Here is a 16,767-nt window from a genome sequence, read left to right as displayed (position 1 = left end):
GTACGCTGGTTTTTTTTCTGTTTTTTTCTTCTTCTTCTTCTTTTAATTTTCTTATCTCAGTTTCCTGGGCGTGCTATGTAATTATTTTGTCTAGCATCATAATAAAATAATTGAAACACAGCTTAGCACATTGCAATACAACAGTGACAAACCTATTATTCAGGAATATTTGTAGTCCAGTTTAGCTGCAACAATTTTATTTAGCTTCAGCCATTTAAGCCACAAGCTTGTTTCGACTTACTGTCAGTTTCATGTGTTGCATCTAGTTTTTAGGACGCACAAAACATCCTGGAGCTCTTATATGTTGATAGAAATCAGTATAAGTGCGTCAGTTTACAAGTCTATTCTTGACGTTTGCGTCTGACAGTCGCTGCTTCTATGATCTTTTTTTGAGCAGCAACTGTCAGACGCGAACGTCAAGAATCGACTTGCAAACTGAGACACTTATATTGATTTCTATGAACATATAAGAGCTCCAGGATGTTTTGTGCGTCACAAAAACTAGACACAACACTTTAAACTGACAGGAAGTCGAAACAGGCTTGTAGGCTGAATAACTGTCACAGGCTAAATAAAAAATTGTTGCATGTAAACTGTACCACAAATATTCCTGAATAATGTCATACTTTGACATCTTACAAGGTGTGGGGTCAGTGGAGAAAAAAAAACTATTATTGAGAGAATAATCGGCAGTTAAGGAGGTTCAATTAAAAAATCTTTATCACAGTGTTAATTAATGAAGAATTCTAAAATGTGTATGTTTCAGAACTGTTATTTCCGACTAATTGCCCAGGAAACTTGCACCTTGACCATTAATTTCTTAAAAAATGTTCCTACATCTGTTGTTGATGTGGTCTTCAGTCCTGAGACTGGTTTGATGCAGCTCTCCATGCTACTCTATCCTGTGCAAGCTTCTTCATCTCCCAGTACCTGCTGCAACCTACATCCTTCTGAATCTGCTTAGTGTATTGATCTCTTGGTCTCCCTCTACGATTTTTACCCTCCACGCTACCCTCCAATGCTAAATTTGTGATCCCTTGATGCCTCAAAACATGTCCTACCAACCGATCCCTTCTTCTAGTCAAGTTGTGCCACAAACTTCTCTTCTCCCCAATCCTATTCAATACCTTCTCATTAGTTACGTGATCTACCCACCTTATCTTCAGCATTCTTCTGTAGCTCCACATTTCGAAAGCTTCTATTGTCTTCTTGTCCAAACTGGTTATCGTCCATGTTTCACTTCCATCATCTAATATCATCTAACCACTGTAAATTCTTCAACAGAAGAAAGAAGACATAAATATTACGTACCAGAAATAGGAAAGGTGGATGAAAACAGTGAAATGGAAACAAAACTTACTTTTTATTTCTGAAGCACACCATAAAAATTTCAATATGCACAGCAGTTTCACCTGATTCACTATTGGTATTAGCAATTTCACAAGGAACACCTGTCACATGTTTTGGAAACTCACCCCTGTTTAGCCTATGCCTAGTTTTATTCATCAAATCTTCCTCAAAAAAATGATCTTCAAAACAAAATAAGTAGCACAATTCACATCAGGTGACAGTTCACAAACACTTTTCCATTTCAGAAGCAATTCTTGTAGTTATTTTGGAAACCTGTAAAAATGCTTGTTGCTAACTTCCTCCGTTGAACCGACGTAATATCCAGATGAACAGCTGGGGAATTTACAGGAGTATTTCAACGTCAATTTGTCGGGTTGAATATTCTGAAGAAACATAAAATTCCTCATTAAATAAAACTACGACTGAGATGTCAAAGTTATTTAAGTAAGCCAACTTAGATCACACAGCTTCATTCACGATAGAAGAGAATACATTTCATGTATAGGCTACGAGGTTATTTACTGAGAATTAAATGTCTTACCTTAGGATTAATTGCGGACAATTTTTCAGCAGGAAACCTCTTCAATTCCACGGTGAACTTTATGAAATTTAAAGTAAAAAATCTGTTTATAATGGACATGAGTAGCACGTAAATATGAAACATATACAAAGACGACTGTAACCGTAGACTTCAGTACAGAGCAAGACGACATAATGACAAGAACCACCATTGGACAGTTCTCATTGATCAATTCCTACTTATAAGGGAACATCCCCATCGCACCCCCCTCAGATTTAGTTATAAGTTGGCACAGTGGATAGGCCTTGAAAAACTGAACACAGATCAATCGAGAAAACAGGAAGAAGTTGTGTGGAACTATGAAAAAATAAGCAAAATATACAAACTGGGTCGTCCATGGCTAAGATAGGCAATATTAAGGGCAATGTGAGTCGAGGAGCGCCGTGGTCCCGAGGTTAGCGTGAACAGCTGCGGAACGAGAGGTCTTTGGTTCGAATCTGCCCTCGGGGTGAAAATTTTGCTTTCTTTATTTTCGCAAAGTTATGATCTGTCCGTTCGTTCATTGACGTCTCTGTTCACTGTAATAAGTTTAGTGTCTGTGTTTTGCGACAGCACCGCAAAACCGTGCGATTAGTTGACGAAAGGACGTGTCTCTCCAATGGGAACCGAAAACATTTGATCGCAAGGTCATAGGTCAGCCGATTCCTCCACAGGAAAACACGTCTGATATATTCTATACGACACTGGTGACAGCATGTGCGTCACATGACAGGAATATGTTGTCGACCCACCTAACTAGTACACTTGGCGAATGGGTAAAAAGATGCTTCTACCTTGCCCGATTTAGGATTTCTTGTGGATGTAATAATCACTCCAAAAAAAGTGATGAAAACATAAGGGTTTGTCACATAAACTGAAAATAAAAAGTTAAAATTTTCGGTCGAGGGAAGATTTGAACCAAAGACCTCCAGTTCCACAGCTGTTCACGCTAACCACGGGACCACGGCTCTCCTCTTCTCAAACTCCCCTTAATATTTTATATATTGCACATTGACGACCCAGTTTGTATATTTTGCTTATTTTTTCATAGTTCCACACAATTTCTTCCTGTTTTCTCGATCGATCTGCGTTCAGTTTTTCAAGGCCTATCCACTGTGCCAACTTATAACTAAATCTGAGGGGGGTGCGATGGGGAGGTTCCCTTGTTAGTTTGACCACTAGCGCCTCTAGTGGTCTGGAAGGAACTACCTGGCTTGTTGCCTCTTCTCCCATATAGCTTTCATCCCCGTGGCTGCAGACGCGAAAGCAGACTGCTTGGCTGGAGACACCAAAGGGTACAGTACGGGTGGAGACGCGAAAGCGGACAGTCGTTCTTCAGGCAGTTAGGAAGTGAAACGACTTGGAAAATTTCACGTTGTGTGGTATCGCGGGTGGGTGGTGAGCAGCCGCGTGCCTGATATGGACTCTTTTAACTTTTCGAGTAGATAACCTGTAATTCGCGATGAGATTGTGAATGATTGAACCGTGTCAAATGCATACGCGCTCGAGTGTAATAGTAATTCTAAATACGACCACTTTCGTTATTAGTTTGGTTTCTGAATAAACATTATTCTAACCGAATCGCAACTGTGTAGCCTACATCATTTATGGTTCGTTAATTTAGTTCCCGATATTATTATTACTGTTATTATATGTTATATTAACTTTATATTTCGAAAACTTGCCATCAGCCAGACAGTTCAACCAAAGAGTCACAAGTGTCTAATTTAGGGCGTGTAATTTAGGTCGTGTTGTCTTGGATGGAGAGTCCTCGTTTAATATAGAAGTAACTTCGGGTGTGCCCAGGGAAGTGTGTTGGGACCCTTGCTGTTCTTATTTGATATTAATGACCTTGTAGACAGTAGTAATAGTAAAATCAGGCTTTTTGCAGATGATGCAGTTATTTATAATGAAGTACTATCTGAAAGGAGCTGCATAATATTCAGTGAGATCTTGATAAGATTTCAACGTCGAGCAGAGACTGGCAATTTCTTCTGAATGTTCAGAAATGTAAAATTTTGCTCTTCAAAAAAAGGAAAAAACGTAAAATCCTATGACTATAATATCAGTGAGTCACTCTTGGAATCGGCCAACTCGTATAAATACCTGGGTGTAACACTTTGTAGGGATATGAAATGGAACGATCACATAGATTCTGTGGTGATTAAAGCAGGTGGTAGACTTCGGCTTATTGGTAGAATAGTGGGGAAGTGCAATCAGTCTACAAAGGAGATTGCTTACAAATCACTAGTGCGACCGATTCTAGAACATTGCTCAAGTGTGTGGGATACGTACCAAATAGGATTAACAGTGCTTATTGGACGGATACAGACAAGGGCAGCACGAATGGTCACAAGGTTATTTAATCTGTGGGAGAGTGTCACACAGATAGTGAAGGAACTGAACTGGCAGACTATCCCGAGAAATTCTAATAACAAACTTTCAAAAAATGGTTCAAATGGCTTTGAGTACTATGGGACTCAACTGCTGAGGTCATTAGTCCCCTAGAACTTAGAACTAGTTAAACCTAACTAACCTAAGGACATCACAAACATCCATGCCCGAGGCAGGATTCGAACCTGCGACCGTAGCGGTCTTGCTGTTCCAGACTGCAGCGCCTTTAACCGCACGGCCACTTAGGCCGGCAACAAACTTTCAATAACCGACTTTAAAAGATGACTCTAGGAATAGACTACAACCCCCTACGTATCGCTCACAAAGGGATCGTGAGGATAAGATTAGAATAATTACTGCACGCACAAAGGCATTCAAACGATCATTCTCCCGCGCTCCATACGTGAATTGAACGGGAAGAAACCCAAATAACTGGTACAATGGGACGCACCCTCCGCCATGCACCTTACAGTGGTTTGCAGAGTATAGATGCAGATGTAGATGTAGAACCCCACTAGGCAGAAAGTTCTTACATGGAATATCGGCGTATCGTTCCTGGCAAGATGAATGGTCTCAGAGTTCACGACAACACAGGATGTTCTAATCTCGTATTTGAGTGAAAGCCCATTGAGGAATCACAGGCAATGAAAAAGCAGATCAATTGACAAAGCAGGCTACAAGCACCGGGACCCCACTAGACATAAAGGTTCCCTGTACGGAATACGGACAACTTATTCGAAAAGGGGCATTCGAATCCTGCCAGCAAGAATAGAGGCAGACCTCATGACACAAAGGAAGGGACTTTGCGTAAATACAACCACGAATTCCGAAATGATTTTACTTTGAGATAGTTTGTGGACACCACAAGCGATATTCTCTTTAAGCAGAATAAGGCTGAATCATGGGACATTCACAGAACACTTATACCGATTGCGTATAAACCAAATATATGCTCCTAATTGTAATGATAAGAACCCTGCAATGTATCAGTGCAGGAAATATAGTGAGGCGAGGAACAAGTTCCTAGCATTTGTTATCAATAATAAAAATCCGGCAAATAGCGTCAAACAATCCCTTGCTGTATGAACCCAACATTAAAACTTACGCGGAGACAATCGAATTTATATGTAATGGACAGATAAGGATATAAAAGTTGATAATAAACTGTAAGGGACAGTAAAAGCGTTTCTACACCAAAATAAGTGGATACAGAATGAGCAAAGCCGTTATTGTTACTCAGTGATGCCTGAATGGTGTCTAGTCAAAGTAAAAAAAAGAGACAAAGTTATAAATTATCTTTGACAATAAACAGCTGGTGGCGTACTACATCGTACATAGACGTTCCTGTTAAAAGTGCACTCCTCGGACGGACAAAACCTGCAGTGGTTTTCTATAAGCAGCAGCAGTGAACGGTGGAACGAGATATGAGCCGACTAACGGATTTTTCGGAGAACTTTCGCGAGGCTCGCATTCCGTTCCCCGAAGCATGGAACGAACTGCACCTGCAGGACGTCATGTGCGACGGAGTAATTCGCAGCAGTGACGGCTGTACTTTTCCCGTACACCGTATTATAGTGTGCTCGGCCGCAGAAAAAATTAGTCAGTTATTCATCAGAGAAACAGATTCTGGCGTCAAAGAAGTGGTCGAAGTTAGCTTTCCCGTACCGGCCAATATCGTGAAATTACTTTTGGAATATATTTACACCGGTACATGTACGCTTACCGTGTCGAAAGCGAGAAGCCTTTTAAAAGTCGCCCATCAGTACGATGTGGAGGAACTCGTCCGCGATTGTTGCTGCTTCCTGAGAGAAGAAATGAGGGCGAAAAACTGCGTAGATACTCTGAAAGCTGCTGCCGACCTTCACCTCGTTTCGCTCGAACGTCAGGCACTGAGATTCATATGCTACAACTTCCTGGAAGTTGTAGAATCGGCCACTGCCATATGGACGCTGGGTCCTGACACGATGTACGAGATTTTGTCTTCTGACCAGCTGAACGTCGGCCACGAGAAGGCGGTGCTCGACGCTGCCATACGCTGGGCGGAACACGACCCCGAGAACAGGGTCGCCCCTCTGCAGAACCTCATAACGCTGTGCCCTCGGTACGGACTGCTCGACCCGCAAGAGTTTGACGACATCGTTCTCAACAACGAATACCTGCGGCGAAGTGATGTAAGTGATCCACACTGCGTTTCCTCTAGTTTTTGCAACTCCCCTGTTGTATTACGGAGTTATCCTTTAGGACAGTGGAGTAATCGTAAATAAACCGCTGTGGTGTTGACTGCAATACAGTCAGTCGGCTATCACCAGTGGTGCAAGCAACACTGCGGTTACAGTACACGTACGATGTCGACTCATGAGAAATCAAGACGACCAATCATGAGTGAAATGTTGACACCCAACGAGCATGTCATTCTCCATTTTTTTCGCTTCGTAAATGAAGTTTACTGGTATTTGGTTCACTCGTAGGAATTTAAATTTTGATAGTATACCTCGTGTGGCTAACGTTGTAAGTTGTGAGGTAGGTCGGGCGAGATAACTGAGAAATATTTTGAGATTTTTGACTTTGACTGAAGGTAATTACTAGCTTCCTGGTAATTTCCAAGAATGATTGCCTATCGAAGTCGCGGGGTCCACACGATACATATCGTTTAGAATATTTCTGCGCGGTGTGGGATCCTTACCAGGTGGGATTGACGGAGGACATCGAAAGGGTGCAAAAAAGGGCAGCTCGTTTTGTATTATCACGTAATAGGGGAGAGTGTGTGGCAGATATGATACGCGAGTTGGGATGGAAGTCATTAAAGCAAAGACGTTTTTCGTCGCGGCGAGATCTATTTACGAAATTTCAGTCACCAACGTTCTCTTCCGAATGCGAAAGTATTTTGTTGAGCCCAACCTACATACGTAGGAATGACCATCAAAATAAAATAAGAGAAATCAGAGTTCGAACAGAAAGGTTTAGGTGTTCGTTTTTCCCGCGCGCTGTTCGGGAGTGGAATGGTAGAGAGATAGTATGATTGTGGTTCGATGAACCCTCTGCCAAGCACTTAAATGTGAATTGCAGAGTAGTCATGTAGATGTAGATGTAGATCGAACATGCGACTGTAAATCGATCGTGCAACCATGGCAACGGACGTTATGAGTATGTTTACGATCGTCACTACAGTAACGACAAAAAAGAGATGGTTCAAATGGCTCTGAGCACTATGGGACTTAACATCTATGGTCATCAGTCCCCTAGAACTTACAAGGGAACCTCCCCATCGCACCCCCCTCAGATTTAGTTATAAGTCGGCACAGTGGATAGGCCTTGAAAAACTGAACACAGATCAATCAAGAAAACAGGAAGAAGTTGTGTGGAACTATGAAAAAATAAGCAAAATATACAAACTGAGTAGTCCATGTGCAAGACAGGCAACATCAAGGGTAATGTGAGCTCAGGAGCGCCGTGGTCCCGTGGTTAGCGTGAGCAGCTACGGAACGAAAGGTCCTTGGTTCAAGTCTTACCTCGGGTGAAAGGTTTACTTTCTTTATTTTCGCAAAGTTATGATCTGTCCGTTCGTTCATTGACGTCACTGTTCACTGTAATAAGTTTAGTGTCTGTGTTTTGCGACCGCACCGCACCGCAAAATTGCGATAAGTAGACGAAAGGACGTGCCTCTCCAATGGGAACCGAAAACATTTGATCGCAAGGTCATAGGTCAACCGATTCCTCCACAGGAAAACACGTCTGATATATTCTATACGACACTGGTGACGGCATGTGCGTCACATGACAGGAATATGTTGCCGACCCACCTAACTTGTACACTTGGCGAATGGGTAAAAAGATTCTTCTACCTTGCCCGATTTAGGATTTCTTTTGGATGTGATAATCACTCCCAAAAAAGTGATGAAAACAGAAGAGTTTGTCACATAAACGGAAAATAAAAAATTAAAGTTTTCACTCGGTCCGCAGCTGCTCACGCTAACCACAGGACCACGACGCTCCTTATCTCAAGCTGTCCTAGTTGTTGCCTATCTTGTGCATGGACTACTCAGTTTGTATAATTTGGCCATTTTTTTATAGTTCCACACAACTTCTTCCTGTTCTCTCGATTGATATATGTTCAGTTTTTCAAGGCCTATCTATTGTGCCAACTTATAACTAAATCTGAGGGGGGTGCGATGGGGAGGTTCTCTTGTTAGAACTACTTAAACCTAACTAACCTAAGGACATCACACAACACCCAGTCATCACGAGGCAGAGAAAATCCCTGACCCCGCCGGGAATCGAACCCGGGAACCCGGGCGCTGGAAGCGAGAACGCTACCGCAACGACAAAAGAAGAGCGTTACAAAAGTACTTGTAATTACAAAGGAGACGAGATACCTTACTCGTCGTCGGTGGTGTCATGTGAAAGTCCATGTGATGTGTATGCTACAGGAGCAATGCCATTTTTGCTTTAGCCTGGGTTAAACTCTGACAATATCATGCAAAAATATCGATAGACTGTCACATACTTTAACTTTTCCCTGCAAACGCAAGTTGTGGAAATAGAGGTACTGAAACAAGTATAGTTCGTGTCTTTGTCATGGACGCCCTTCTCTTTTAAAGGAGGACTTCACAGATTTCCATAGCCGCTCGATGTTCTACGTGTGCACACTGGGTTCATCCGAAGACACGAACTCTACAGAGTGGTTGACGAACTCGTGGTCAAATCCTTCTGCTTTGAGTGTCTTGCAGGACTGAAATCCGTCTGTAATGACTTTACTACCACGCAGTATGAAGTGCTTTATCAGACGCACTAAAGTGACCCTGTCTCTGGATAATACTGCTAAAACGAAACACTCCCGGGGTCTCTCGTTCTACTCCACCAAATATCCAAATATGATCGATTTCGCTCTTTGAAGATCGTTCCCTCTGGGTCTTCCTTCTTGCTATGTGAGATTCGTCCACTTCAACAACTTTACTCGGTCCACCAGTAGAGTACACTGTGGTTCATCACTACCACATAACAAACTTCTCTGCAAAACCCGAAATAGTCGGTAGTAGCAGATAAGTCAGTTTCCGATGCTCGTGCCTGCAAGATAGAACAATTACGCTGGTCTGGATGGTTAATTTGGAAGAATCAGACAATGTATTCTTCCTGATACTCGTTAGTTTTCCGCGCTGTCCACAGTGAAATTGTAACGGTATTACAGCATTGAAACTCTTCTTACAAAGTTTTACACACTTCGCACCACCACAGTCTACACAGCCCCACCTTTCCTTGTCCGATAGTATTCCATATTTGCGACGAAAAGTGAAACAATTTTCTACGCTGGATAAGCATGGAATTAGATTTTTCCATGTGAGAGAATCCGCCGAGGAAACGTCAAGAACAGACATCCCACTCACTACCGATATAAATCGTCTGGGTTTCTCTAGCGACTCACAAATAATTCGCGGACGTATGTAATGTAGAGCAACAAAGGAAACGACGGAAAATAGATAAAATTGACAATCACAAATAATTGATCATAACGTCCGCCACCAGAGTCGCATGATAGATTTACAATCGCACGTGCGATATGTATCGTGTGGACTCTGCGACTTAAATAGGCAATCATTCTTGGAAATTACCTTGCTACATACAATTAGTTATTTTCGGAATTTTAGACATAAGAGGCCTGAAATACAAAAATGTTCTTCGATTCACTAACCTGTTGAGTCCAGCTGATTTCATAATAAGTTTACATATACCCCATATGTTCACATTTACCCCATTAGGTAAGGGGTGAAAGGAAACTGCAATCTCAAAGTGTAGACTGGGTACGAATTTGCTAACAGGGGTAGCTGTAAACTGACTCTGTTCTACGACTTACAACCATTTCTCTGAATGATCTGGACAGTGTTTACATTTACCCAACTACACCGCAATCAAATTCCAAAATGAGCACTTTTAAAACAATTTATTAAACTTGCAAAATAATGAATTTTTGAAAGGAATTTATAAAATAACCTCAAAATAGACTGGATTGCCTTAGCAGTTTGCCACCTGCTTTACCTATGACTGCCGGCCGGTGTGGCCGAGCGGTTCTAGGCGCTACAGTCGCAGGTTCGAATCGTGCCTCGGGCACGGATGTTTGCGATGTCCTTAGGTTAGTTAGGTTTAAGTAGTTCTGAGTTCTAGGGGACTGATGACCTCAGAAGTTAAGTCCCATAGTGCTCAGAGCCATGTGAACCATTTTTTATCTATGACTGAACTTACATAATCGTCCCATATCATATCCTTACATGTTACACTCGGAGACGTATTTGTACGAGCTGGCCGTTTCCACTGTGACTCACTGATATTACAGTCGTAAGATGCTCTGTTTTCTCATTTTGTGAAGTGCAGAGTTTTACATTTATGAATATTTAAAGCAGGTTGCCAATCTTTGCACCGCTTTGGAATCTTACTGAATATTTGTGAAGCTCCTTCAGGCAGTACGTCATTATAGATAACCGCATCATCTGCGAAAAGAATGAGCTTCCTATTAACACTGCCTGCGAGGTCGTTAATATAGAGCATGAACAGCAAGGTTTTCAAAACCCTTCCCTGGGTCACACGGGAAGTTACTTTTACATTTGTTTCTATCTCTCCATCCCCACTAAGAAATCCTCAATTCAGTCACAAATCTTGCTTGATGTCCGATGTGATCGTAGTTTTGATAGTCAGCGTATGTGTGGTACTGAGTCAAATGCATTACGAAAGGCAAGAAACACTTAATCCCTCAAGAAACACTGTATCTACCCGAATGCCTTCATCCTTGGCTTTCAGGATGTCGTGTGAGGAGAGAGCGAGTTGTATTTCAAATGATCGAAGTTTTCGGAAAACGTGCTGGTCGACATGGTAGAGGACATTCTGTTCGAGTTACATTATTACCTTTGAGCTCAGACTATATTCTAAGATTGTACAATAAATGAATGTAGTTTTTTGAATCACTTCTACTGTCCTTCTTGCAGACGGATACTACAAATTCCTTATGGTCACTCAGACTAGTTTCGACGTCCTCAATGAGGTCAGGTTTTTTAACTGCTATTAGATCTGATATATTTCTGCCATGAGTAGGTTCCCGAGCTATGAACTCTAGTCAGGTTTCAGAGAAGATATTTGGTGACGTGTCGCAAGATATCTTGCGACGCCCACCACTAACAAAACTGTAATTATCTCAATCCGTTGCTGCATGATTATAATGACCTCCGAAGATTGCAGTGTGATTTGGGCGTTAATGTACTATTGAACTGAGGTTTGCTCTCCATCAAAGGGGGCGGAGGGCAGTGTATTGGTCGATAGATGGGTTCAGTTATAATTTTATGCTCAACACTGATACTTAGTCTTACACAAACAATCTTGCATGCAGCTTCAATCTGCATCTCCTTCAACTTCTATCTCGATGGATTTGAGTTTCTTGTCTACTGCCAGAAATACACCACCTCCTTTCCCCATTAGACCTAGCCTGTCTGTGGAAAGCTTCGAGAAGTCTAAACCTCTCTGACGTCCCAAGGAAAAGACGTCCTTTGGAAGAGACAAATACAGGTGTCTGGAGACAATATCGTATAAGTGACCCTCAACTAACTGGTGAGTCTTATCACATGCTGGTAAGATCAAGCGTCATTTGATGTATACACGCTGTATCGAAGACGACATAGGCCGCGTACCGACTTTTGTGATTGTTCGAGATGCTAAGCTGCGATAGCCATTTTTGCAGAGCAGTCAAAGGAGGAGCTCTTTAACTGGTACATTCATTGCAATTTTGGAAGCTGTTGATATCTTTATATATGTATATATATATATATATATATATATATATATATATATATATATATTTTTTTTTTTTGGAAACGCGAATCTGCCAACTTTTGGAAAAAAATGAACTCACAACATGCTTTGTAAATGGTAAGTTTGAAAACGAAGGAGTGAATGTCATGATGACATGATCATTTAAATGTAGTTAAGTGGTTACAGAGGTCCTTGTTTTAAACGCGAAAATTACTCCCAAGTAGCAGCTTGGCGCGGAGTCTTTGCTGAAAATAGGTTACCAAAGAACTTTTTTCTCAAATATTAGTTCCAGTGACTGAAGTGAGCCGACAATATTTGCAAATAGCTCTTTATGTCAGCAAAATGCAAAGTTTTGTTAACATTACTCATTTGACACTTACTTTTAACACATTTTAAAATTTGCAGGAGTAATTTCATTGCAGTTTCCAAATGACGATGATTACTGGACTGAACAATTCTATTTCATAGTAAAATAGGATGATGTTATTAAACTAGCTGGAAGAATAATCTATGGCATGTGATGCCCTCCTACACCTATGTTTCGTGTGTCAGTGCAGACTACTTTCCTTACATACATTGTCATTAGTCATGCCCTAAACTTCTGTACCATACTAAATTTGAGTCTCGATAATTTCAAACATAGTACCTCCATCAGCATTGAACTACATTTAACTCACTGTGCCTCTGTGCCAATAGCAATTCCGTTATCAAATTTGCCATTGACAGATCATATCGTGAGCTCGTTCTTTTTTTTTTTTTTCTTGCAAATGTTGGTAGGATCACACTTTTAAGGAAAATGAAGACGTCGATAGCTTCCAAAATTGCCGTGAATGTATCAATTACAATGAGCCACTGCAAAAATGGCTAAAGCAGTTTAGCATCTCGAACGATCACAAAAGTCGATAAGCATCGTCTGTCGTCTTCGATCCAGACATCACACGTGACTTTATCAGCGTGCAATAAGACTCACGGTCAACTACCGAGCAGACAGATAGATATCGCTACGGATGTAGCCATCACTTGGAACCCTGGACGACCGACAGATGTCCCTGCAATGACGCCGTAGTTTGTTTTTGTGGTGGGAAACATTTTGGCCGTTTAAGTAAAACATCAGCTTAAGAAAACAGGTTAGGCCGTTCAGATTTCCTAAATTTGTTCTCTTCTATAGAATATACATGCATGCAGTTTGAAATTCAACCGAAAAGCTCGCAACTCCAAATGAACGCTGTTGGCAACTCAAAATGAATGCTGTTGCTGAGACGAAGGTGTTGGAATGCTATTCGTACAAAATCCGGTTTCCCGATTTAAATGAAACTGTGATGAATCAAATGGGGGCTAGCGTGCGGGTTTGGACCCCCTATCAAAGTTTTGGTTTTGGTGACAGGCTGATGTCTAGCCTAGCTCGAATTGAATCGGTCTATACAGAACGGTCGCGAATCAACATTTTTACTAAAATGAGTTGGAATTGTGTGATGAAGGGTAGTCAGATTAATACATAAAAGAAGGGAAGTTGTCAGCCTTCAAATCGCGTCACTGTCGTAGCTCGAAATCTTCACTCCATGTAGACAGTTCATAGATCATTGGCTCGTGTCCTTTTTGCAGTGATGATATATAACAGCCTGGTTAACGGTTCACCACAGAAGGTCCAAAAACTTTTACAGTAAAATTAATGAAGTTTCAGAACGCACTGAAAGGGAAAATACTCATAATGCCTGCGGGATGAAGTTTGACTTAAAGCAAAATTTACCATTACCAAATATTCCTGTTCAGGACATCTTTTATTTGGAAAATATTTGACAAATATAATATGAAACGTAACGACTCAGACTTTTAAACGTACCATGACACTGGAGGCAAGAAAGGAGGATATTAAAGTTAGTCATTTGTATACTATTATATGCAGAAATATATCCAAAAGGATGTGAATAAGCTTCACCTGTTCTCCAATGGGTGTGCCAGTCAGAACAAGAAAAACACAATGATTCACTTTTGTTTTAAACTTGTATCAACTGGGACATAGAATAAGATGAAACTTTACTTCTCTATAAACAGCACGATTTTCTACGAAATGATAAAGATGGAACTTTGAAGAAGTTGGTGAGACATCAAGACAGGACCGCTATACTTGAAGATTATTCCATAATTATCAAAAAGGGCATCAATTCTCAGTGGAATCTGTTGACGTTGTTCTATATTAGCATTTAAAAGTTGCTGATCTGCATATTTTAAAAAGTCTTGCCTCTCTGATTCAAACATGGAAAAATTTCCGAAGGAACATAAAATTTCTATTTCCTCTTCTAAATGGATGAGTTTTTGAGTGTTAGATACGTTATCCTGGGCAAGTGAAAATAGAGCAGCTAAGGATCCTGTACTTCTCAATGAGTTACCATATCCTGAAAAACAGGTGCAAGAAATTACAAGAATAGCTGATAGCAGGGAAACACAAAATGATAATGATGATGATCAAGAAGATTAACTTGTTTTATTGTGTTTTGCTTTGGCATTGTTATAGGAAGAGCAGCTACACCCCAAAGTGTGGATAAAATAGTAATAGTCTCCTTTGAGGTAATATTCTCCTTTGAGATTGCAGTTCACCATATGTACTGATTTTGTAATAAAATCCACATGTTTTTCAAGTATAGCAGTCAATTATTATAACAAATAATTGTTCACTGAAAAAAGGTCATATGTCAGCAATTTTTAAATTCACTTTTATGCCAAAATAGAAATTCCAAACAACAATATACAATGCTGCACAGTATTTTAAAGGTACTGCATATTATATATGCAAATGGAAAATGCTGTAGGAAGTTTTTGCCTTCCTTAAAGGTTTTCGTTTGTGACTCATGATCTTTTCGAAATGACTAATTTAATTATATGGTATGTTACAAGGTGATAGTTTTGGTTGTGAGTTAGCGAAGGCATTGAATGTGAATGATAAATAAAGGTTGTGGTAACAGTTTGACATGTTGGCTTACCCAATGTTTATGTCCATACTATATATAGCTCCGTTTGCCATATTTGACAAACCTCTTGTCATAAAAACTAAAATTGCAAGTTAAATTCAGACAATCTACTTTATGTCATGTACATGTTTCAGGTGAGTATTTTGATGCATATCACATGAACTATGAAAAATGAAAGGGGATGGGAGCTTCAACGTAAATTTTACCTTGAAAGGCGATGTTAATGCGCAAGAACGTAATGTTAATAGAAATATTAATGTATTTTGCAGTTTGTAATAAGGGGCATGTTTTGAGAAGGTAGTTTTTATTTGTTTTGAGATCTGAGTGTGGGATCTGTAAATGAATTTTCAGCTGAAAGTAATTCAGATTCATTTCTAATCCAAATGCTTCTATGATGTTTTCTGTACCTACACTTACTTTCAAGCTAACTGGTTCTGGTGTACTCCAGTGTTGAATATTCTTCCTCTTGAGAAATTTGTTTCGATTGCTATGTTGTAATCTGTACTGATGCCTTGCACCTACAGCTTGAATAGTTATGTCATTGTAATACATACATACATACACAAATTAATCCTTGTTCCATAGATCATGAATACGACATTTCGTAATGATGAGGAACATGTCAATTTAATGTAAGTTTTCTTTAGGCAAAATAATTAATTTTGTTATTTACAGTTATTATTTCATACCTAAGAATTCATCTATTGAGTAGAAGGAGTTGTCATTCAGAAATTCTTTTAATTTGCTTTTAAATGTTGGTTGGCTATCTGTCAGACTTTTAATACTATTTGGCAAATGACCAAAGATTTTTGTGGCGGCGTAATTCACCCCTTTCTGTGCCAAAGTGAGATTTAATCCAGAATAGTGAAGATCATCCTTTCCTGTAGTGTTGTAGCTATGCACTTCGCTGTTATTTTTGAATTGGGATAGGTTATTAATGACAAATTTCATAAGTGAATACATGTATTGCGAAGGTAGTGTAAATATCGTAAGTTCCTTCAGTAAATGCCCGCAAGGTGATCTTCCGTGCCCTCCAGCTATTATTCTGATTACACGCTTCTGTGCAATTAATACTTTCTCACATAATGACGAATTGCCCCAAATGTGATGCCATATGAAAGCAGTGAATGAAAATACGCATAGTAGGCTAATTTACTGATATGTTTATCACCAAAATTTGCAAAAACCCTAATAGCATAAGTAGCTGAACCTAACAGTTTCAGCATATCATCGATGTGTTTCTCCCAATTTAATTTCTCGTCAATGCACCCACCCAGAAATTTTGAGTATTCGGTCTTAGCAACAGACTTCTGTTCGTAGTCTATATTTATTAATGTTGTTATGCCACTTACTGTACAGAATTGTATAAACTGTCTTTTATCAAAATTTAGTGAGAGTCAGTTTGCAGAAAACATTTAATAATTTTCTGAAAGACATTATTTGCAATTTCCTCAGTTGATTCTTACTTCTTGGGTGTGATTATATCAGCAAAAAGAACTAGCTTTGCATCTTCATGAATGTAGAGTGGCAAGTCGTTAATACATACACTATATTGAGAACAATAAGTGACCCAAGATTGAACCCTGTGGGACACCGTTCTTGATACCTCCCCAGTTAGAGGACTCTGCTGGTTTTTGCAGACTATCTGCACTGTTAATTTCAACCTTCTGTATTCTTCCAGTTAAGTATGAATTAAATCATTTGTGCACT

At 40.0% G+C, this 16,767-nt stretch overlaps 1 protein-coding gene across 1 annotated transcript in view; it reads left to right on the top strand.

Annotated features, from left to right (window-relative positions):
* The first annotated feature begins 5,817 nt into the window (after positions 1-5,817).
* LOC124779449 (kelch-like protein 10) overlaps positions 5,818-16,767 on the top strand; it is a 139,341-nt gene continuing 128,391 nt past the window's right edge. The window contains exon 1 of the mRNA XM_047253712.1: positions 5,818-6,474. Within this exon, the coding sequence (XP_047109668.1) occupies positions 5,818-6,474 (657 nt within the window). The remainder of the gene's footprint in view (positions 6,475-16,767) is intronic.

This window comes from Schistocerca piceifrons, chromosome 1 (assembly GCF_021461385.2).
Source record: "Schistocerca piceifrons isolate TAMUIC-IGC-003096 chromosome 1, iqSchPice1.1, whole genome shotgun sequence".
Lineage (NCBI taxonomy): Eukaryota > Metazoa > Arthropoda > Insecta > Orthoptera > Acrididae > Schistocerca > Schistocerca piceifrons.
Note: the sequence above shows the minus strand (reverse complement) of the source record. Positions and strands in the feature narration are given on the sequence as shown.